Source organism: Rhinolophus sinicus, linkage group LG03 (genome assembly GCF_036562045.2).
Source record: "Rhinolophus sinicus isolate RSC01 linkage group LG03, ASM3656204v1, whole genome shotgun sequence".
Lineage (NCBI taxonomy): Eukaryota > Metazoa > Chordata > Mammalia > Chiroptera > Rhinolophidae > Rhinolophus > Rhinolophus sinicus.
The window spans coordinates 67,795,520-67,819,436 of NC_133753.1; the positions used below are offsets into that span (position 1 = coordinate 67,795,520).

The 23,917-nt window shown below is 37.8% G+C and overlaps 1 protein-coding gene across 2 annotated transcripts in view; it reads right to left on the reverse strand.

The window, feature by feature from the left end:
- Positions 1 to 16,572, reverse strand: part of CDIN1 (CDAN1 interacting nuclease 1) — a 214,555-nt gene extending 197,983 nt beyond the window's left edge. Inside the window, exon 1 of one of the 2 annotated variants that reach the window (XM_019725527.2) lies at positions 15,924 to 16,256. In XM_019725527.2, coding sequence (XP_019581086.1) covers positions 15,924 to 16,024 — 101 coding nt within the window. In that variant the 5' untranslated portion in view covers positions 16,025 to 16,256. Of the gene's footprint in view, positions 1 to 15,923; positions 16,257 to 16,388 lie in introns of those variants that run through there. The other variant, XM_074327928.1, reaches the window with a different exon arrangement.
- Positions 16,573 to 23,917: the final 7,345 nt, after the last annotated feature.

Here is a 23,917-nt window from a genome sequence, read left to right on the forward strand (position 1 = left end):
ATCACTGTAACGTTCCTAAATTTAACTAACCAATCTATTTTGAAAGGGATATATTTCCCTAAATGAGACATACATACATGACTTTTTTTTTTTTTTTTTTAACCAACCAGAATTTTCTTCAGGTCAGTTCAATCGAGCGTCCTTCATGATATGTATTATAATACCTATAACATACTAGGTACTGCTAAGGCTCGAGACTGGAATTCTAGCTTCTACACTAATTACAGTAAGAAAAAAATATGTATCCTCAATTTGCACAAGAAAAAATAAAGACAAAGCCCAACACATACAAATATTATAAGAATAAATGAGATACAGATGAAAGTATTTGGAGCCATTTTTCAGGAAAAAAATCTATAAAAATCAGATAAACTAAGTTAAGAAAATTCAAGAAAGGACATGCCACAGGGCTGTAACACACAATGCAAATCTCAGACTGATGATGGTATGCATTGGGCCTTTGGTGACAGTAGGGAGGGGTGGGGAGAACCCAGGTTTGTAGCATTTGCCAATTTCTGTGGTGTAAACACTCCCACCATGACTGGTTTTAAGCTACTGATCCGATGTCACAATTTGCAGAGTTGGGAAAATATGCTTGCAATCAGCTCTCTCACAAGCTGGAAAGAGCCAGCTCCAGTACCCACTGGCTGTTGGCCAAATTCAGCCCACGGACTTGTTCTGTTTGGCCAGGAAACTGTTGGCCCACACAGTGTTTTTAAAAATCAAACAAATTGACAACATTTAAGTCTCAGGATATTTTTCCTAAAAAAATCAGATCTAGAGCTGCTTTCTACAGGATAGAAGACCTGGCAGCAATGGGCCCACATTCCTCCATGGCACTACATTGCTGGCACAAAATGGTGGCCTCTCTGTTAGTGTACACAACTATGCTTTTACTTTGTTACGATCCCAGCCAGGCCAACATCATTCATTCACTCATTGTTGATACCTCCTGGCACCCAAGAGTGATGGGAGTCTGTAGTTAAAGAGCATGAATGGAGAGTTTTGCCTCCAGAGGTGGAAATTTAGTCAAATCACCGGGTGACATTCCTCCTTCAGTGTCTGCATCTGTAACACTAATTGATTTGACTGGATGATCTCTAATTGCCATCTCAATCCAATACTTTATAAGCCACTAAATCTAAAATAATAAGAGAGGTATGCAGGTCCCTCTGGAGAAGCTTTTGTGATTGGCACATGAAGAGTTCCAAACATGCCTACCAAAGTGCAAACAAAAATTCCAAATGTTATACATTGAAGGTTAAATATAGTTTTACCTTAATATATATTTTACCTTAATATATATTTTTGTTGGCCATTGAAAATAAGAATCTAGGTAATGATAACTTCATCAGTTAAGAAATGATGTTTGTAAGCTATGTTTTACATCTAGGCTGTAAGAGTATGTGGGGTTTTTAATGCTCTACAGGAAAGAGTCTCTCTCACATCCCCAGTCCATTTACTATCTTAGCTAAATGGGGCTTGAAGTGCAAGTTAATTTCAAATTTTATTAGCTTTCCCTACCAATATTACCAGCAAAAACAAACAGCAGTGTAATATACCTTAAGCAAAAGATGATATCAGCTTGGGAGGGTTGTAGACAGAAATAAAAAATTCAAAAAAAAAACAAACAAAAAAACAACTGAATTGCCAGTCTTATTTCATGTGTGATTGTAGGAAGATGCATTTAAACTGCACTTCACTCTCCCTGATCCCGTTTACAAAGGAGGCCACCTACAAAGAGCATACAAGTCTTAGACATCATCTTATAAGTTACAGAATCTTAGGAGGCTAAGGTGTGGCACAAGCATGAGTGACAAACCACAAAGAGGTTTCACCCTGCATTTCACCTGAAAGGTGGAGTTGGAGACCCACAACATTCCTAGATTAAACATGATTAAACATACCGAGTTCTGACTATTTGAGCGTGATCACAAATATTCATGACAAACAGTAATTTATAAACTTGCTGAGTGTAAACCTGAATCTTTTACACCACTAGGCTAATTGGGTGAGCAGCAAGTCAATTAGCTGATAAGTGAGCTTAACCAAACACCTGCATCCCAGAGCTTACAGACTTCCCATCCTATATAGTGCTAGCTACATATTTTGGGATTTTCAAGTCTTAAGTGATAATCATTGTAAATATCAAGGATCTGCCACACCTCCTCTTTCCTAAAGCAGTATTAAATACAAGATCAGAGTTTATATTGCATCATTTCTTGGGCCTGGAGCAAAGGCTGAATCTCAACAATAACCAAAATATTTATAATTAAAAATAAATAGGGGAGATATCCAAGATGGTGGAGTAGATAAACACTATGCCTGCTTCCTTCCGTGAACACATTAAAATTACAACTTTATAAAACAATCGACCTGGAGAACCATCTGAAGTCTAGCTGAACAGAAGTTTTATAACTAAGGATAGAAAGAAGAGGACACTTCAAGATTTATAGAAGGGGCGGAAATGTAAAATGGAATGGCACCAAACCTCTGTGTGGTGGTTGAGAATCAGGAGGGATATCTCAGCTGCAGAGGTTCCCCCTGGAGGAGCAAGGGACTCTAGCTGCACACTAGACACCCCCAGCCTGGAGTACTAGTTCCAGGAAGAAGCACACCCACAACACATGGCTGTGAAAAACACTGGGGATTCCAATCATCCGGGTGGGACAGAAGGCTGCGGGAAACCCAGGCATCCTCTTGAAGGGCTCACGCACAGGCTCACTAATTCGCAGGAACTCACCTTGGGCTCTGGTGGAGGGATGGTGACTCGGGGGGTGACAGAGGCATTACGGGGGGGCAGACTGAGTTGTGTGGCTTGAAGCAAGCGCTGGAGGATAGTCGATAGTCACCATTTTCCCCGTGAGGAAGACTTCTCTGTGCAGCTGGCAGGTGAGCACCATCTTTGTGTTTTGTGCCCGCCCCGACAGGCCAAACCTGAATCTGATTGGTCTCGTGAGCTCCTCTGCTCCATCCTGCTGACTCATTGGGAACCAGCCCTACCCAACTCTCTCAACACCTGAGGCACTTTCTCAGTGAACAGCCAACCTTGACGCATTGCACTCTTTCTTAAAAAACTATAAGAGTCTGCAAGCCCCAGGCAGGAGCTCCAGGCTCAGCACTGGCATCAAACCAGAATCTACATTAACCTGACTCTTCCCACTCTAGTGACTCCCTGAGACCCTGCGCCACCCAACTTGTGTACCACACAAGGATTTATCAGTGGCTGAACCTTAAGGGAGCCGGCAGGAGGCAGCAGTCCTCGGGGTATCTTGGCTTTTTGAGGAGCTACTGCAGGTCTGGTACTGGTGGCAGGCATTTTCAGTTTGCAGTGTGGACTCTGCGCCTCCCAGTTTGCAGTGTTGTTCATGCGCCTCCCAGTTTAGCATAGGCAACGAACAACTGCAGACTGCTTTGTAGCTCCTACCAGGTAGTCCCTGGCCAGTCACAAGCAGTGGATGACCTGGGCTTGCACTGGAGCTCCTCCCAAGAGGCACCAGAACCAAAATACTTGGAGGTTGGCTTCAGATCACAGCAGAGTACTGCCCAATTAGCCCCAAAGTGGCACACACAAAGGGTGGTCTCAAAAGGTACCAGAGTCCAGTGGGATGAATGCCACTCAGTGGGGTAAGCCCCCTACCCTCCCCGCACAGCAACCCATAAGTTGTGGACATGGCCAAACCCCATGACCAATCAGCCTGAGGTCCAATCTCACCCACTGATATGCCAACAGAAATCAAGGCTCAGCTATAATAGGAGGGCACACACAACCCACACAGGGACACTCCTGGAGAACCCAGCTCAGGTGACCAGGGAGACTGTGCCACTGGGCTCCTGAGGACCCCATTACATAAGGCCACCTGGTCAAGACTGGGGGACATAGCAGATCTACCTAATACATAGAAACAAATACAGAGAGGCAGCCAAAATGAGGAAACAAAGAAATACATCCCAAATGAAAGAATAGGAGAAAGCTCAGAAAAAGAATTAAATGAAATGGAGGCAAGCAACCTATCAGATAGAGCTCAAAATAATGGTTATAAGGATGCTCAAGGACTTAGTGAAAATTTCAACAAAGACATAGCAAGCATAGAAAAAGAACACAGAAACCATAAAAAAAGAACCAGTCAGAAAAGAAGAATGCACTAAAAAGTATCACCAGCAGAAGAGATAAATCAGAGGATAAAATCAGTGATTTGGAAGACAAGGTAGCAGGAAAAAAAAACAAAATAATAATTGGAACAGCAAAAAGAAAAAAGAATCCAAAAAAACATGGATACTTTAAGAGACATCTGGGACTATATCAAGTGTAACAACATTTGCATCATAAGGGTACCAGAAGCAGAAGAGAGAAAGCAAGGAATTGAGAACCTATCTGAAGAAATAATGACGGAAAACTTTCCTAACTTGGCAAAGGAAATAGACGTCTAAGAAGTGTAGAGAATCCCAAACAGGATGAACCCAAACAGGCCCACACCAAGACACATTATAGTTAAAATGGAAGAGGTTAAAGACAAAGAGAGAATCCTGAAAACAGCAAGAGAAAGGCAACTAGTAACTTATAAAGGAACTCCCATAAGAGTGTCAGCTGATTTTTCAACAGAAACTTTGCAGGTCAGAAGAGAATGGCACAAAATATACAAAGTGATGAAAAGCAAGGACATACAACCAAGACTATTCTACCCTGCAAGGATATTATTTAAAATTGAAGGACAGATAAAGAGTTTCCCAGAAATGAAAAACCTACAGGAGTTCATCACCACCAAACAAGTATTATAAAGAATGTTAAAGGGACTTCTTTAAGATGAGGTGGGGGAGATCAAAATTATGAATAAAATGACAATAGCTACATATCTATTGACAATTACATTCAATGTAAATGGATTAAAAGCTCCAATCAAAAGAAACAGGAGGGCTGAATGGGTAAGAAAACAAAACCCTTACATATGCTGCCTACAAGAGATTCATTTCAGATTGAAAGACACACAGAAAGTAAAAGGATGGAAAAAGTTATTTAATGAAAATTGAAACAAACAAATAAACAAAAAACAAAAAAAGCTGGGGTAATAATACTTATACCAGACAAAATAGACTTTAAAACACAGGCTATAATAGAGACAAAGAAGGACTCAGTAATCCCACTTCTGGGTATTTATCCAAAGAAACTCAAAATGCTATTTCAAGGGGACATATGTATCCATAAATTCATTGTATCATTGTCTACAATGGTCAAAATGTGGAGGCAGCCTGGGTGTCCATCAATAGAAGAATGGGTAAAGAGGAGGTGGTACATATATAAAGTGGAATATTGCTCAGCCATGGAAGGGAATGGGTTCTTGCCATCTGCGAAAGTATGGGTGGACCTGGAAAGTATTATGCTGAGTGGAGTGTCAGACAAAGACAGATGCAATGTGATTTTGCTTATATGTGAAATAAAGAACAAAATAGAAACAAACTCATAGATACAGAAAACATTTTGATGGTTGCCAGATAGAGGGGGGTTGGGTGTGTAGGTGAAAAAAGGGGAAGGGATTAAGAAATACAAGATTGGTTGTTACAAAGTAGTTATGGGCATGTAGGGTATAGCATAAGGAATATAGTCAATAATATTGTAATAACTGTGTATTGTGAGATGGGTACTAGATTTGTTGGTGTAATAGGTGGGAGGGGCTTGGGGGGCAGGGTGAAAAAGGCAAAGGGATTAAGAAGTAAATTGGTAGTTACAAAATAATCATGGGGATATAAAGTAAAGCATAGGGAATACAGTCAATGATACGGCAATAACTACGTATAGTGTCAGGTGGGTACTAGACTAGTCAGGTGATCACTTCTTAAATTATATAAATGTCTAACCATGATGTTGTGCACCTGAAATTAATATAAAATAATACTGATGTCAATGGTAATTGAAAAATTAAAACAAGGCGGAGGAGGTGAAGGGAAATAAGAGGTCCAAATTTCCACGTATAAAACAAGTAAGTCATGGGGATATAATGTACAGCATAGGGAATATAGTCAGTAATATTGTCAGTGTGGTAGTGTCAGACATTTACTAGACTTACCATGGTGATCACTTCTTTAGGTATATAAATGTTTAATAACTATGGTGTACCCCTGAAACTAATATAATATTGTATGTTAGCTATATTTTTAATAAAAATATTTAAATAAATAAATAAAGGTGTGTGTGGAGGGGACAACATGGTAAGAATGCACCACATATTTTATGTTTCAGTCTAGTATGTGACTACTGTCCGTAGGACAACCTCAGAAGAAGACTGGGATTCACACAGAATTGCCCCAATTAGCAGGGGCCGTATTCGGTTAGGGAAAGACCTAGTACTTATATGACTGACTGAGCAACAATATCAAGATCTATGAATCCACCTTATTTTTTTCTCTACTTGCATCGCTTTGTTTTAAAATATTTATTCCTGTAGTCTGGATGTTGTTATTCTAAGTTTAATAGTTGTCAAACATTTTTAGCAGCCGAATCTCAATATTTAAAACACATAAAAGAAATAGGTTTTGAGATATGTTAACACTCAGTTATCTCAATGAGACGTGAGGTGTTTTTTAGGTCACAGTTTGAACGTCACACTAAATTAAAAAAAACAAAAAACTTTTTCACTGTCCTGAAGCCAGAAGGAAACGAAAAAAAAGATCCCCCCTCAGTCAAGAGATAGGAGTTGAAAAGTTGACATTGTCAAACATGTCACTTCTTTGGTACGAAGGAAGCCTTGGGTTATGAGGAAGAACTATTAACTCTTAACATACATGTTATCAAGATGCCTCCTAAAAGGTAGGGATGAAAACAGAGAGGAAAGAAAAGTAGAGACAGGTATTTAGTTCCTCAAAATGGCGAAGAAAGGGCTGGAGTATGACCAACCATGTGCCATCTTTAATACATGAGGCACTGATTGCTTCACACTGGTTTCAAACCCATGGACCAAACCATTCTGGTGCCAGCTGTTTTGTTCCCAGAAGAAATGGAGACTTGTCACTCAGTTAGAAACTGCACCCCAGCACCTTCAGTGCACTCACTGTATGTCAGCTCACTGTACAAGCAATTGGACAGCAGAAAAGGGGAAGGAGAAAGTAATCTTGAATCAGACATTTGAAAAAATGTCTCCTCAAGAAAAAGACAATTGGAAAAAAAAATGTATACTTTACCCATCTCTGACATGGTTTTCATATCTGTACATGACTTATATATTAAGGTCAATGTATATACTTACTCTGGAAAAGTACTTGTATATTGATTGCTTTGTTTTTAAGGAAAATTCAACTATAATGGCTAAATTGCACAAAATGTGTAATAAAAACATAATAGTGAATTCAGTCAACATTTGTTGAAAGTCAAATAATAAAATATTATTACTCTATACATCTATTGAACATTTTTCTCCTAGGGAAATATATAATTTCACTTTATTGTACCAGCAAACATTCTGGAATGGGTTATTACTTAGTAGACTAAAGTTGGATGCCTAAATATAGGCTTAAAAATGAAGTCAATAATCTAATAACATGAAAATTTCCCCCTCAAGCTAATAAAAAATAAAGACAGCATGTGGGTTCTTCTCAGGATAACATTATCATTCCTTCGCAGGAATTCAAGCTAATCTCATACCAACCCAAAGGAGCACAAATATCTGATAAAAGCTAAGGAGTTCTTTTATAAAGTAAAGGTGCCACATAACAAAATAACTTTCCAGAAGAGTCTTTAAAGCTAGGTGATAATGCAGCAACCAAATAGAAACCTAAAATTTTATGTAATAAAAAAAGTCATATTTTAAAAGATCAGTAAAGGAAATACATGAAATATCATATTCTTTTCTTAGATATTTTAGACTGATTTCTTTTAGACCAATTTCCAATTTGCACTAATGATAAATACAGAAATACTCCTAAGATATGTTTCCTGAGTATATGAATATTAGTTTTAAAGTTCATGTAAACTAATTATATTCCTTTGGCAAAACCACCAAAAGATTTTCCAGTTCAATAAAAGACTGACGTTTTCTCCCTTTACAAGTTATTCTTCCTCATTATTCTGGACTCAGGTCCACCACAACATTATCATAAGTATAGAAAATTGACCACAAATTGAGAACCAATTCTCAATTCAATTCAGAGAACAAATCTGATAGGAATAATCTTCCAAGTTAAATAAACCAAACCCTACAGTATTAACTATACACTGCAATGTGCTACTACGATTCTTAAAAATCAGTGAATCTAGGTTAAAAAGTTTTAAAAACAGGCACTATATATAATTACGAGAGATTTAAGGCGAGTTTCGATTACCTAAGCTATATTCAACTACTGATCAAATCTATGTGTTCATAACCATGTCAGTGGATTCACACAAACATTTATTTTCTGCAAGTCTATGGGTCTTTATTTCAATGCAAAATTTTGCTTTATATGTTTCAAAAAGTTACTCCTTAGACATTTCTTCTACTATAAGTCATATACTAAATTCTAATCATCATATGTATCACGTATTAAATGCTTACTTACCAGGACCCCTACACTATGTTAAGTGTTTTACATGGCTTATTTCACTTAATCCTCACCACAGCCTTAAGGAACTGAACAGCAAGACACAACAGAGTGAAAGTAAGAGTCGGAATCTGGAGCCAGACTCTAACTGGGTTTGAATCCTCCTTCTTCCTACTTCCTAACTATGGAGCTTCACTCCTCCTTCACAGATGAGGCAACTGTGATTCGGATAAAAAGAGGCAGAGCCAAGTCATTTCCCAAGAACAAACTGCTACAGGAAGCAAAAACAATGGAATATAAAAACACCCTATGGGAAAAGTGGACAGATTAAAATGCACCATTGGAACCAATGGCAGCACCAAATTAAACTCAGACACCCTAAATAAGTGTAAAAGTTAAGTGAAATCATTGTGCTTTTTCCAAGCAAGTCCCTTAGCTACTGTACTCTGAACTAGACTGGACCCATAGGTCCTTTACCAAGAACCACCAAGTTCAACACTGACAAATACACAGTAGAGCCAGGCTTAACTCCAGTTCTCAGGTAGAAGTAGGTGCAGGTCTCAAGAAAATGAACCACATATATTGGTATAAGCACAGAGAGCCCAGCCAAATGAGTTTTTAACTACTCCTTTAGAGATTTCTCTAGGAATAGCCTCATGTGAGTGAGTGATTGTCTGTGTTTTAATCCGAGAGTGGGAAACCAGTGCATATCTGTGGGCCAAGACAGAAAATAGTGCTTAGAAATGCAGAAGGCACCATTAGTAAAGCCTGAGCCAGGATTCCTAAGGGAAAAGATACAGAAACAGAGGAAAGACACTTATTTTGCTATTTATTGTATCAAGAGTTTGATTTATGACTCATTAGTATAGGCGTAAATAGCAACCAAATGACTAATGTATGGCAAGGGAACTCAAGGAAAAATCAAACTTGAGCCAAAGGGCTTTTGTTTACCAACAAAAGAATTTCTAACAAAGGTGTATCTCCTCTAAGAATCCCACTTAACTAACCATATCTGAACTAACTGTTCAACAAATTCTTTGGTTTCTACATTCTATGTTTCTAATAATTTGTAGCTATTAAATGTGTCTTAAACTCTTCCCTCAGACAAGTTATCCAAAATTAATCACTGCATTATTCTGTTTTCTAAAAAATACCCAAATAGTGCCACAACCATAGTGAGCACACAGTGAATTATTATAGACCAAATGCTGTAAGAGGTGGATAAACTGCAAACGCCAGTGAAAAATCCTGGGCTGACTGTAGGATGGATTGTTTCACACAAAATGGTGGTAGTGGACGGTATTAGTTGAAAAGTATTCCAGTGAGAGAAACAGAAAGTCACCATTAGACAAATACCAGTAATAACTCTTTCATGCAAGAACTACTGATGGATATTAAAATCAGTGGGTGAAAACATGAGTGAGAAACAGGATATTTGCATAATCCCAAAGGATATCCCCCAAAAAATAATTATTGTAAAGGAAACAATACTAACTTTATAATGGAGAAACTTGGGAGACACCACACCTTAACCAAGTAACTAAGGTTAACCTCACCAGGAATAAGACACATGCAGTCATACAGCCCCGATACGATGCACTGAGAAGAGCACAATATCACTTCTGGGGTATTCTTGCTAAAAATGTTTACCCTCAATCTAATCATGAGAAAACATCAAACACAAATTTAGGGATATTCTACAAAATAACTGACCAGTACTCTTCAAAAGTGTCAAGATCATAAAAAACAAAATAATAAGGAACAGTCACAGATTAGACGTGACTAAGAAGACATTACAATTAAATCTAATGTGTGATCCTGGAATAGAAATAGGACATTGGATCCTGGGACATAACAAAGATATTAGTGGGGAAAAACAACATACAAAAAAAACAGCAATGTTCAAAAAAGTCTGGATTAATTAACTGTATTGCATAAAAGCTAATATCCTGATTTTGACAACTAAACTATGGTCATGTAAGATGTTAACAATATAGCAAGAAGGGTGACGGGTATATGCGAATTCTTGTAATATTTCTGCAACTTTTCTGTAAGTTTAAAATTATTTCAAAATAAGATATATATTATTGGGGTGGAGGGGGGAGAGGGAGAGAGGTAGGTGTAGATCTCAAGAAAATGAACCATATATATTGGTTTAATCACAGATAGCCCTGTCAAACGAATTTTTAACTGCTACTCCTTTTGAGATTTCTCCAGGAACAGCCTCATATGAACCATGTGTGTGTGCATGTGTGTGTGTGTGTGTGTGTGTGTGTGTGTGTGTTTGTTTGTATAAAATCAAATGCATATGTAATATGTAGTGTTTGGCTCGGAAAATATAATGCTAAAATATATCCTGATAAGTAACATCTGATTGGACTGGAGGTTTCTACCTGAACAAGAATGTTCTGGAAATAAGCTGGGAGATGCAAATCAATGAATGTGTCCTCGCCAAGTACTTAAATACAGAATGTCCTATGATTTTGTGGCCAACAGCCCATTACTGAAAAACTACAGAACAGAAAATAGAATCACCAGGCAGGTAATTTAAAAGGGTGAATGTAGGAGTTGTAAAACATCAGAAATCACAAAGTCCTTTATTTTAAATTGGAGGATTCTGAGACCAGAGTGGCTAAGGGGATTGCTCAGGTTCAATGCAATAAAACTTGAAAGACATAAATTTGTAATTTTAGTGAAAACAAAGAAGCCATGGAGGAATAAGGCAGGCAGGTGGAAGCCACACTGAAAAATAAAAATTAAGCTCGGGGAAAAAAATTGAACTACATCTTTATCTTGTACTAAAATAAATTTCAGCTAGAAAGATTAAAGAATAAGAAACAAAGCCATAAAGAACCTAGAACAAAGTTTAAGTCAAAGATTTGTTTTTCATATCTTAGGATAAGAAAGGGCTTCCTTGGCATAAAAGCAAAAAGGCAAATACCCATAAATTTATAAAGTTAAAAATAAAAAACAAAAATAAAACAATGTGAAAAGCAAACAACTGGGGAAATATCTGCAAAACTATGACCTATAAAGGTGCAACATCCTTAACATATGTAGATCAATAAACAATAACAAATCAATAAATAATAACACTAAACACTCCAGTAGAAAATTAGGCAAAGGACACTAGGCAGGTAATTTAAACAGAAGAAAACTAAATGGTCAAAAAACATTTGAGAAAACATATAATATATTATAATAAAAAATGTGAATTACAAGATGATTAAATGATGATTCTCTTTAATGCTGGCAAAAGTTACAGAGACAGATATTCCCATGCTCTGTTGGTAATAGGATTAGTACAATCTTTTTGACAATAATTCTCAATACATATCAAAATCAGTCAAAACATAAACATCCTTTGATTTGAAATAGCTAGTGGTTGTTAAAGTGTGGTCAACGGACTCCTGGAGTCCCTGAGACCCTCTCAGGGGTCTAAAAGTCAAAATTATCTTTATAGAAATAGTAAGATGTGATTTGCCTTTTCCCCTATGTGACATTTGAATTGACGGTGCAAAAACAATGGCGGGTAAAGTTGCCATCTCCTGAGCACAAATCAAGGCCAGACACAATTGTCTTAGGAGTCACTGCATTCTTTATGGCCCCATACTTGCAGGGAAAAAAAGCCAGTTTCACTTAAGAATATCTTAAGATTCAACTATCAATGTTATTAAATATCAATCCTTGAATACACATCCTTTTAACGTTCTCTATGACAAAATAAGTAAACACAAAATACGTCTACTGTATATAGAAGTCTTATGGCTGTCTCAAGGAAAAGCACTTGTATGATTGAGAGCTGACCTAGCCACTTTTTTCATGAAAACACCATTTTTATTTGAATGAACAAAGTATGATTATTCAGATTTGGGTAGCTGGCAGACATTTTCTCAAAAATAAACAACATGAGTATGTCACTTTAAGGAAAACAAGTCATAGTATTTGTTGCCAATGATAAAATTTGAGCTCTCAAGGGAAAATTCAAATATTGGAAAACTCTGTACCCATCACCACAAGTTTGACAGCTTCAAATCTTCCAGACTTTTCTGAACAGATCAGTGGGGATATTAGCAAATATGATTTGTTTTTTGATACAATAAAATGAAAGGTGACAACATTTAGAAGATTTGCATAACTTACAACCAACATTTTGTAAGAGAAAAATGCGCGGTGATAAAAATCACATAGAGGTAAAAGATCTGTTCACACTTTAAGACAGGCCAGTGGATTATAATATAATAGAGTGAAAAGGTCCATGATATTGGTTCACATTCCATATAGCAATTACCCATTCAGAAAAGACCACTTGTTGGGTTTCATGTAGTAACAAAATATACACAATTATCTGAAAAGCCTATTAAAAATTACTCTTCCCTTTCCAACTATTTATTTGTCAGAGGCCAGATTTTCTTCATATTCTTTAATCAAAACACAAGTTGAATGCACAAGCTGGTATGTCTTCCTTCTATTATATTAAGGCAGGCGTTAAAAAAATTTGCAAACGTGTAAAGAGAGGGCATTTTCTCACTACTTTTATGAAATGATGGTTATTAATCATGTTATGTTACACACCACATGTTAACAAAAACATTAATAAGTAATGGGTTTATTATTGTTATTTTAAAATAAATTAATAACTAAATTAAATTTTTTTTTCAGTTTTAATTTATATTTTGGTAGATATCATCAGATATAACTCATATAAACAAAAGTTCTTTGGGGTCCTCAGAACTTTTTTAGAGTGTAAAGAGATCTAGAGACTAAAAGTCTGAACACTGCTGATTTGGTCATTCCCACCTTTTAGGAATCTAAACTAAGAAAATAAGCAGACTTGGCATAATATATGTAATAAAAATAGTATCAGGAAATTAGAAGAACAAAACTCTTGATGTTCAACAATAAGAAGTGGACGGTACATCCAGAATGTGCTATTATTGGTTACTTGAAACAAATTGTGAAGAATTTTTGAAGACGAGGAATGCTCACAATTTGCTAAGTGAGAAAAGCAAGATCTACAATGCACACTGGCAGAAACAGTATTGCACTGGAAAAAAAAAGACTAGAGGGAAATATACAAACAGTTAACAGAAATTTGGGGGACTATAAGATTACAAATAATTTTTATTTTCTCTACTGAGCATGTACTACTTATAAAATCAGGAAAATTAAAATTTTTAGCAACTTTTTAAAACATTTCAGTACTTTGATTTTTTTTAATCTTTTTTTTTTTTTTTTTTTTTTAAGGAGGGCACAGCTCACAGTGGCCCATGTGGTGATCGAACTGGAAACCTTGATGCTACCAGACCTATGCTCTAACCAACTGACCATCTGAGCTAACCAGCCACCATGATTTTTTTTTAGACCTCAATGAATATGAATGCCACCCAAAAGTAATTGCTGCTGTTCTTATTATTAAAACTGATCAAGGTAGCTTAGCATAGAACTCTGAATTGAAAATTATGAAACCTGTATTCAAGACACTGTTTGGCCATTAAATATCTCTGGGATTTTTTGACAAGTCACTTAACCTCTTTGAACCATCAGAAATTATCTCTGCGGTCCTTAGCCTGCCAACTCTCTGATAAAATGAACTATCCAATCTAAAGATTGTTCAAGTTCTTTGCAGTGACCATCTCAAGCAAAACAGTACTATAGTGAAAACTGTGAAGTCAACTCCAAAATCACACTCTTTATAGAATTCCCACCCATGCTGCTAAATGGCTCTTCGATTTCTTCTTTTGTAGAGTATTAGATTGGTGCAAAAGTAATTGCGGTTTTTGCAATTATTTTTAACCTTTTCAACTGCAATTACTTTTGCACCAACCTACTAGTAGTGCAATCTCTTAAATAGTTTCCCGTATATGAAGAATTTGTTATTCCTGAGTGTTACTTGGGAGAAATGAAAAGTAGTTGGGCATATCATGAATAAGAAAAAAAAAAAGGGCATATGAAAAGAAGCAAGACAGCATGGTGCCCCAAACGAAGGAAGTCCTTCATAAGTCCTTCATAAGAGCACAGGGAGGTTACCTCTTATGGAGAGGACAAGCTATTTGCTATGGAAAAGAAAGGAGGAGAGAAAGAGAAGAAGGCGAGGAAAAGAAAGAAAAGCAAAACTACAGTGGTAATATAAATACATAATGAGAGCAGAATATCTAAAATATATGTGCTCATTTAAAACTGGCCAGAAAAAAATCTACCTACCTTAGCTGACCAGCCTTCACCCATTTCACTGCTCATTGGCAGAGTTGGCATGAGTTAAAGACAGAAAATTAAATTCCAATTTGTCGATTTTGTTCTGGGATAGGCAAGTCTGATACAAATCTTAAGACTCTAAAGGGATAAATATTGCCTTAAATTAAATCTAGATGTTACTAGAGAGAGATCCCTTCATTTTTCAGATTAGGAAAACTAAGTCCTTAAAAAAAACCAAGACCATAAAAGACCTTCAATTTATGCTTCAGTTTGTACTTTATTAATACCAATTACCCAATAATCTCTCTTCTCAAGAAAATACTTCTTTGGAGATGTCTGTTCAAAGGTTACACATCAAAAACAGGGAAGTTCTCCGTTAGAAGCTAACTGTGCTCAGGGCCATAAAACAAAATGTACAAGTTTAAATTTGATTTTGAAATAGAAGAAGAGTAAACAAACATTCTAATCTTTTAACACGTCATAAACACAATAACCTTTTTGTCCTCGACTGGTTCATTGTGTAATGTCTGGGCTTTAGATTGCACATCCTTAAATGAGGTAATCTATAGTATACAGTTCCTAAAGACCTTTATTAAAAAATTGGATGACCCTAAAAGCATTGAAAAAAGGCATGTTTGGGGAGGCAGTATGAAATACACCCGAATGTGTATACATATAGTTGTTCAAATGGCCAATCCTGACCCCAAATTGGAATCCCCAGGGTACCAGTCTCTGACTGGCTTGGGAACACTGGAGGTCACTTAATTGTACTAGAGAGCCAAGGTAGAACAGGACACCCCTTTAGGCCTGTGCTCCCTACTTTATTTCCAAGGGCCAATTGAAAATGGTCCTCCATTTCCTCCTTTTGAATCCACAATTAGAATTACCACTTTGAGAGGACCCTGGCACCTATCATTCATTCCTAGTATCTGTCAATTAACCACTAGATATTTATGGAGCGCCTACTACGTGCACCCATCATCTACTAGCACATACCAAGTTTTCAAATTAACTTGATTTTAATTTCAAGACCTTGGGCGGCTGCCTGGGATTCATCCATTTAGAGTCTCCTGAGGAAGGTTGGTAAAAGAAACCTCCTTCCCCATCCTTGATCTCCTAGCACCTGACATGTGTGACACGTGGTTCCTAAGTGCTGGTTTGGCTGCCAGGCACAGCAGCTGCAGGCAAAGGGCTGTGAGAGGGGAGAGATGGGCACTTACCTGGGGAACCTCTGCTTCAGCTTCCTCAGGCTCTGCCTGGTGGGTGGCACAGACACTAGGCACTGGGCTATCTCGTCGTACTGGGCTTTAGTCAGTATCATGTTGGGCCAGAGTCTGGGAGGTGGCAGGGACAAGTAAAAAATACCCTGGGCTCGAGCAGCCTTAGGGCTGGGAGATGAGGGATGGGCACACAGCAGCACGGCGTTGGGTCCTCGACTTCCTTGGTTTGCCCCTATTGCCCTTCACCCTGAGTTGCACAGCGCGGGTTTCACCCAGCAGCTCGGCGGAGGCGCTGGGAGGGCTGTGGACCCGATTGCCCTGCCTGCGATTTCTGAGCAGCCGCAGTGGGCTCGGCCGAAGGCAACCAGCCGCCATATCAGTTAAGGGCAAACCAACCAGGAAGTAACGGCCGCGGGGAGAAGTGGTGCCTAAGTCTCAGCGGGCAGGTATCGTGGAAGCTCTCACCTGGGCTCACCCTGGGATGCTCGAGAGGTTCGTAACCTCCCAGTTGCCAGAAGCCGTGGAGTCCTGGGACTCGGACCCGGCGTCAGGGCACACTGGTGTCCCGCGACCCTTAAGCTTGAACCCCGGAAAGCCACTGCCAGGGCGCGCGATTTGAATACGCTTCCAAACGCGCCGGTTTTAATGCAGCTCCAATTGGAGACTGACCTACACAGAAAGTTTACGTTCTCTGAAGTCTTTCCGCGCTGTGCGAGCAGGCGCCGCGCAGTAAAACCCTAGGATCGCTGTAGACGCAGCACAGGCTTGTTGGAAAACCGACCACCTTTGCAGCTTTCGTAAAAGGCAGTTTTGTCCATGTTGGGAAACAGACGAGAAAACAAATCCGACATCATCAAACAAATCGAAGTAAAGAATATCACTCTCACTACCCTCAGTTAGGTGCTCAAGGACTGAAATCGTTTATTCGTCTTTGCATCCCGAGCTCTCAGAAAATAGTAGGCGCTCCATAAATGTTTGGAGATATTAGTTAATGAATGAATTCATCTGTCTTCCCTGGTGCTGTGAGCGGATCTCAGATCTCTTGAGGCAAATTTTTTAGACGTCAGCTCTTTAATCCCTTTTTAAAAAAATCTATTTTGTTCTTAGAAGGCCATGCGTTGTATTTCTTTTCAAATTTTAACATTTTATGCAAATGAAAGGAAAAGTGTTTAGATGTTAAAGAATGTGTAAGTGGTTGATTTTTTTTTTTTTTTTTTAAATCTGAAATAATGCCTGTTTTGGAAGTTTAGCTTAGATATGCCTCCTTGGATAAATTTCTTAATCCATCTAAGCCTCAGTTCCTTTGTCTGTAAAATTGATTTTTAATTCATGAGGTAGTTGTTAAGATTAAATAGGATAATACAAGGATTCCTCAGCATAGTGTCCAGTAGATAACCTACGTAAGATAAATAGCCTATGTAAGCCTGCTTGATAATGATAGGCTCATGGACATGGCATTTACCAGCTATTGTTTTATAGGCTCCCTACACTTTGACTCACTTAATCCTTATAACTTCCTGTGAGGCAGGTACTATTGCCATTATCACCTTCCTCCTCCCTTTGTACAGGGGAATATACTGAGGCATGAAAAGGTTAAGTAACTTCCCAGAGGTCATGAGAACAAGTAAGCAACAGGCATAAAGTTTAAACTGCTGAAATTTGGTTCCAGAGTCTGTGCTCTTGCCAACTCTCGGTAATGCTTAATTACTACACCAAATAGTCACACTCTCTTAGGCCAAAGGTTAAGGATTTTTTGAAAGGAAATAATCTACATTTCAAAGGATCTTTTAGTCCAGGTTTTTATAAAGCTCCACTACTTTATTTTCCTAGGCGTCTCAAAGTCCAGTGACAACAGTGGATCCTAAATTCAGAAACCATGGTTTTTTTTTTTTCTGAATATTTACATTAGAATGTTTTCTTGCCATATGCTTTGCATCTAGCTCTGGTTGTGTGACATTAGTACATAACTATTTATTTATGGCAGCGTGGCCTGGAGTTGCCACCTGGCTAGTTTGTTGCTGACCCTGCCATGACTTTTACATGAAAGCTCGCTGACGATAAGCAGACACCACTTGATCCCCCATTCCTTTATCCCTCCCACTTCACTCTTTCCAATTCACAGCCAACAGATTTTTATAGAAAACATCAGTTCAAGGATGTTTGCACTAGTTATTTTTTATAGTAACTCTTCTCTCTGGCTCTTGTCCTGCATTCACCCTCACAACCCTTAAGGAAAAGGCCAAGTTTGTTTTTCTGTTTTTATTTTTAACATGCTGGCAGTTTGCAATTTTGACCCAAGTCCAGTAGATTGTTTAGAGTTAGTGCCAGGGGAAAAGCACAGTTATGGTGTTGTTTTTGTTGGCCGTGACAGTGTTGTTTTTAAGCACAAAATAGAAACAAAGCCGAAATGTGTTGTTGTTTTTGTTATTGTTGTTGTTTAGGTATTTTTAAGTTTTCTTTTCATGTGAAATGCTGCGAGTAAGCCAATTGTTCATTTGAGGCACCCGTTCTGCCTCCTTTGCCCTCCTCGATCCTGCCCCATCTCTTGCATCACACTCCACGTCCTTCATCTGCTGTGACTCCTTCAAGAGCTGTCTTTCCATGCCTGAAGTTCCCCCACTGTTTCTCAGTCAGTCAGTCAGTACTACCAACCATTTCCCCACTGAGTGAAGTTGGGTCATGAAATGAAAACAATACCAAACTGAAAACCCAAAGAACGGGCTACCTGTTTAAAATCAGCCATAAACTGTGTGTCCTTGAACAAGTGACAGCTTCTCTGATCCTAAATGTACTCAGTGTAACCCCAAGACATGGAACTTGATAGTTCTGATAGGGAGAAAGAATCTACAAATACTAAAATAGTATAAGAAATCATAGCAAGAAAATGTCTCAAAGTGGAGACTAGTGCAGATCCCTAGAATATCCTACAGCACTGAAAGATGGGCTGGAGTGAATCACTTGACCAGGTTTCTTTCTGCCAATTCCTGGACGACGTGAATGATGCAGAGTTTTACAGGAGTGTGCGGTTTGGCAGAGAGGCGTCAGAAGGTCATTTCAAGAAGAGTGCTAAACACAAAGAACTAAAAATAAGAATGAGCCAAGTCACGCGCATGGGAAAGTTATTCTGGCTGAGCAGAGAGTTCCAGGCAGAGTGAAAAGGAGCTGAAGATGCCTGACCTTGGAAAGAGCCACAGTTTTAAAGAGTCTGTTGTTCACTGAATCAGCCAAATCCAATGTGTGTTTTTAAAAATAGTGACATATTATTTTTATTATATTTAAAAGTCTGATTCTATTCATGGCATCTTGTTAAAGTCAATTTATTGATTATTTTAAAGAAAATAACTAAAGTTTACTAACTGAATAAAGAAGAAGGGACTTAATATTACTTAAGTACCTATTATGCTTAAACATTATCCCACTAGCCCCTGATTTATAGATTAGGAAACTGAGACTCAAAGGGAGGAAAGGACTTGCCTGATGGATCCAGTTAAGTTGCACAACCATGGTCTGGATGCAAGTTAGTCTAACAATAAAGCCTCATTGCAGTACACTAGAATTCAAAAAGAAAAACTCTTTGGTTGAATTATCCTCGGTTAAGCTCTCATCCTCTGAAATAACCAGCTACTTTCTTGGCCACCACCAATGACTGTTGAAGAGACATTCAGCCTTAGATTTTGACATTTAGCCAAAACACACTTTTGAAAAAATTGCTTGGCCTCTTTGACTGGTAGAGATTGCATGTTTTTCTCTTTGCCCTGTGAAGCACCACTGAAAGTGATGCATCTTTGAAACCGAAGTTTACATCTCCATACTTGCCATCCATGAGTGACAAGCATTTTATCCTGGTCCCCAAATTATACAAGTGCTTAGTGAACAATAGCAGAATTATTTACTTGTTGAGGCTTGCAGCAATTACTCAAATTAATGACTTAAGGAGAACAAAAGGAAACATACAGGACATTCCACACAATGATGGTGGAGCAATTACACTAAATAGTCAGGGAAGACCAAAAGCCAAATGTGGTCGCTTCATGCAAGTCCACGGTGAATGAACACCTAGTCTGTCAAACCAGGTGGCCTGATTCCAGAGGGAAGTTACTTGCTGATGGGAGTGTACACCAAAGGCCTGTTACAAACAAAAACTGTGTCCCACATGCACATAATTCAGAATGGCATCTCCTCCAGTCTTTGTTAGTCAATAATACTGAGAGTCAATGTCATGGGGCGTACTTACCAAGGGCAGGCACCGTGTTAAGCACCTTAAATATATCTATCTCCCCTTAATTCTCAGAATCAGTGTCAAGAGGTAAGTGCTATCATTAAATCCATTAGGCGAGAAATCTAAGGCTTAGAAAGGTGATTTGTATTTATCTCATCAAGTACGTCACAATATTTTAGAGTCAGGTTTCTGAAACTATCTGTGTTGAGGGCCCAGTTTTCCCCCAAGTTGTCATGGACAAACATTTTTGTAAAATAAGATAAAAAGTGAATTACTCAAAAATGAAATTTTAAAAGGAGAAGACACAACATTGAAACCCCTGATTTGTTATTACGTGATTCAACAGATAATACAATGACTCTGTTAAATTGATGGAAAAGGTTCTAAATGGTTATTCTCAATTTCTGCACTTATCACATCAACACATGTAAGAAAAATTGAGGATCAGCACTAATTTGCACATCACATTTTGAGTAGCACTTACTAATACCTTAGAAAGCCAATATTGTAAGCCAGGTGTGTGCAAAGTCTAGGATAGTACCTTTCCACGTACTCTAGTTGGAAGAGAAGTATAACCTGTTCATTTTAGACTTCTAAGTATCAACCATCATTATTATTACCATTATTCTACTGTATTTAATTCTTCTCAAGTGATGCATATTTATTAAGATCAGCCATGCAAATCCTTGCAGGCTTTTTCATTACGCACCCTATAAAGTTAACACCATGTGTTTTTATAGCATAAAACCCAATTTCTTCTTCATATTATAAACCCATCAGTCAGAGCTCATATACCACTTCTGCTCTGAATTACACACAAAACACTATTGGCACATGATAAAGGCTATTAATTGGCATTTATACATTTACTATTACAACATTTGACAAGGATAAGAAACAAAAGTAGTGTTTTTACAGGGACATTTTCTCTTGGGTGTTTTTGTGTTATAGCAAAGGGAGACACGTGAACATGTTTGTTGAAGAAAGACTGAAGCCTCTTAAATTTTCTCCTCAGGCTCATCAGGGACTTGTGGATAATTTGCAGGCAATTTGTATCCCCTTTTCCTACAGGACTAAACCTCAGATGTAATTTCTGCAGTTGTCAATCACTCTTCTTGTCCTACAGACCATTCTGCAAGAATACATCATGTTCTGAGGGCTTTCTCACATTTATAAATTCAGGAATTTAAAGGAACTGTACTGGTGGAGTAGAGGGTTTCTACTTGCAGGGTTGGTGGTGGTGGTGGGGGGGAGATGAGAGGCAAGGAATCAAGTCTTCCCTTAATAAACACTTCTTTCAACATAAGCTAGAGTTGGAAGCACATGTCAGATGGAGATTAGCTCTAAGTCTCTTCATTTAAAAAATTACTCTCTTTTGCCATCCCACTGGGTTAGACTTTCAAAAGAGCAGGCAAGATGCCAGTCAGGATTTATAACCCCTTCTGCCTCCAAGATTGATAGAAAGAGAGTTAAGGGAAGAAGTTCCTTCTGAGATAAGTATAGAGATTATTATTATTATTATTATTATTATTATTATTTTATAGAATCTTCTCTTTTGAGAAAATAAAAGTATATTACATAGTTATCTGATGTATTGCCATCATAAAATATATAACAGCCATTATTATACCTACTTGGCATATGGGCAAACTGAGGTACAAAATGGCTTAGAATTTCACCCAGTTTCTTTAGATTTCATTTTTAAATGTGAGACTATAAAAATACATCTTTATTTTTAAACTTAATTTCTTTTTATATTTAATTTTTTTCTCATGATCATCAAAGAAATAGATGTTCCTTGCAGTCAACAACAGAAGATCAGATTCTATAAATTATCCATAGTCCCATCACCTGAAAGCTACTACTATAACCATGTTGGCATGATTCTTTCAAGTCATTTTTCTACAAAGTTTTTTCTTTTCATAGATAACATCAAACGGTATATACAACTTGAGTCCTGCTCTGTTCACATTATATTACACCATGAGCCAAAGATATTCTTATCAGCACCTGACAATTTTGATCCTTGTTTTATATTAAGAGTACAGCAGTAGGTTTCTGAAGTTAGGAGATGGACTCTCACAAGTCAGTCTTTGAAAGGAGGGCCTTGGCATAGCCAGCGTGAGTCTGGACCATACTTCATTTCCAGCAATGAGCTACAATTCAGACAATGTGGCAATGATGTAATGGACCCTCTGGGACAAGGCAGAGATTTCTGTGACTGATGGACAGCTTTCTTGGGCATTCCATTCATAGAGCTATGATTGAAATCATGTCAGTGAGCCTCCTACCATGTGGAAATTCTGTCAGTCATCACGTTGACACAGAAGCCAGTATTTTTTTTTTTTTTTTAACATGGCTACTAGTTATATCTGAACATTCAGATTTATTACAGCCCTTGATGCAGCGAGCAAATGTTTTGCATTACCCGGAGGACAGTCACACTGGATGCCACTCCTCATGTCAGAAGGGCTTCGGTTTCCATTTCACTTTCAGACAACACCAAAAGGTTTAAGTTGGTAAAGGGATGGAAAGGGATTTAGGTAATGGTGTGGGCAGAGAGTAACAGAGGTGGGACTTGAGGAACACTTAAGCTCCACACACACACACACACACACACACACACACACACACACGCACAAGTCTAACTTCATGAAACAACACAAACTATTTGTATAGACAGAACTTGAAAAAACATAATATAAATGCTCTTAAAATGCCAAGACCAATGTAACTCATTATGCCAGCTCCTCTTAGGAAAATATGAACACCCACAAAAAACTCCTTCATTCAAAAGATATTTACTGAGTGCTACCATGTGCGAGATACTGTTCTAGGTCATTTGTAGAAGCAATATATGGGACTGACCAAGTGCCCGCTCTTAAAGTTTACATTCTTCAATGAATTAGATTTATTTTATCAAAAGAACATTTCATGTTCAAATTTAAAGAAGACTGAAAAGACATAACAACTAAATACCTGATCATAGGCTGGAACTGTACTGGAAGGGAAAAAGTGCAATAAAGGACATTATTGGATGAACTTACAAAACTAGAACACAAACGATAAATTATATTTTAAAATATATCTGTATATGTTACCCTTAGTGATCCAGAAAAAACAAATAATCAAGGACAGTGAGAGAGTAAATGATAAATCCAATGGAGTAAAATGTCAAGAATAGGTGATTCCACATAAAGACATATGGACATTTTTTGCACTGTTTTTTGTACTACTTTTATTTTATAAGTTTTTGGTAAATTTGAAATTATTTCCAAATCTAAAGTTTTTTAAAAACCTATTCTACTTTGTAAAATGAGTGAAAACACAGTGTCCTTAAATCATGTGGCAAGTTCTTCTCAGTCACACATGATTTATACACATTTGATTTACAAGCTTATTTTCACAGAATTTCAAAGATGGGATGATATTTTCTAATCAGACCCACAGGATAACTGAGGCATAACTTTCAAAATCTCTCTATCTGCCACCCACGACATGTACCATGTATGTTGCTGTCTTGTCCAAGAACCCAATGATTTCCTTTTGTATCTATATGAAATATATAATTAATATACAATTATGCCACTCATTATGTAATTGTTGAGGCCCAGGGCAGGCCACCCCAAAATATTCCACAACGGCGTATTGATTACTTGAAAAGCAGCTGGTGCAAGAAGGGCACGCTGACCCTCCCTTGTCTCCTTGAATACAGGAAATAAATCTCTCCCGTGAAAGGTGGCCTTTGTGCTGCAGGTGAGCTGAGAGACACACT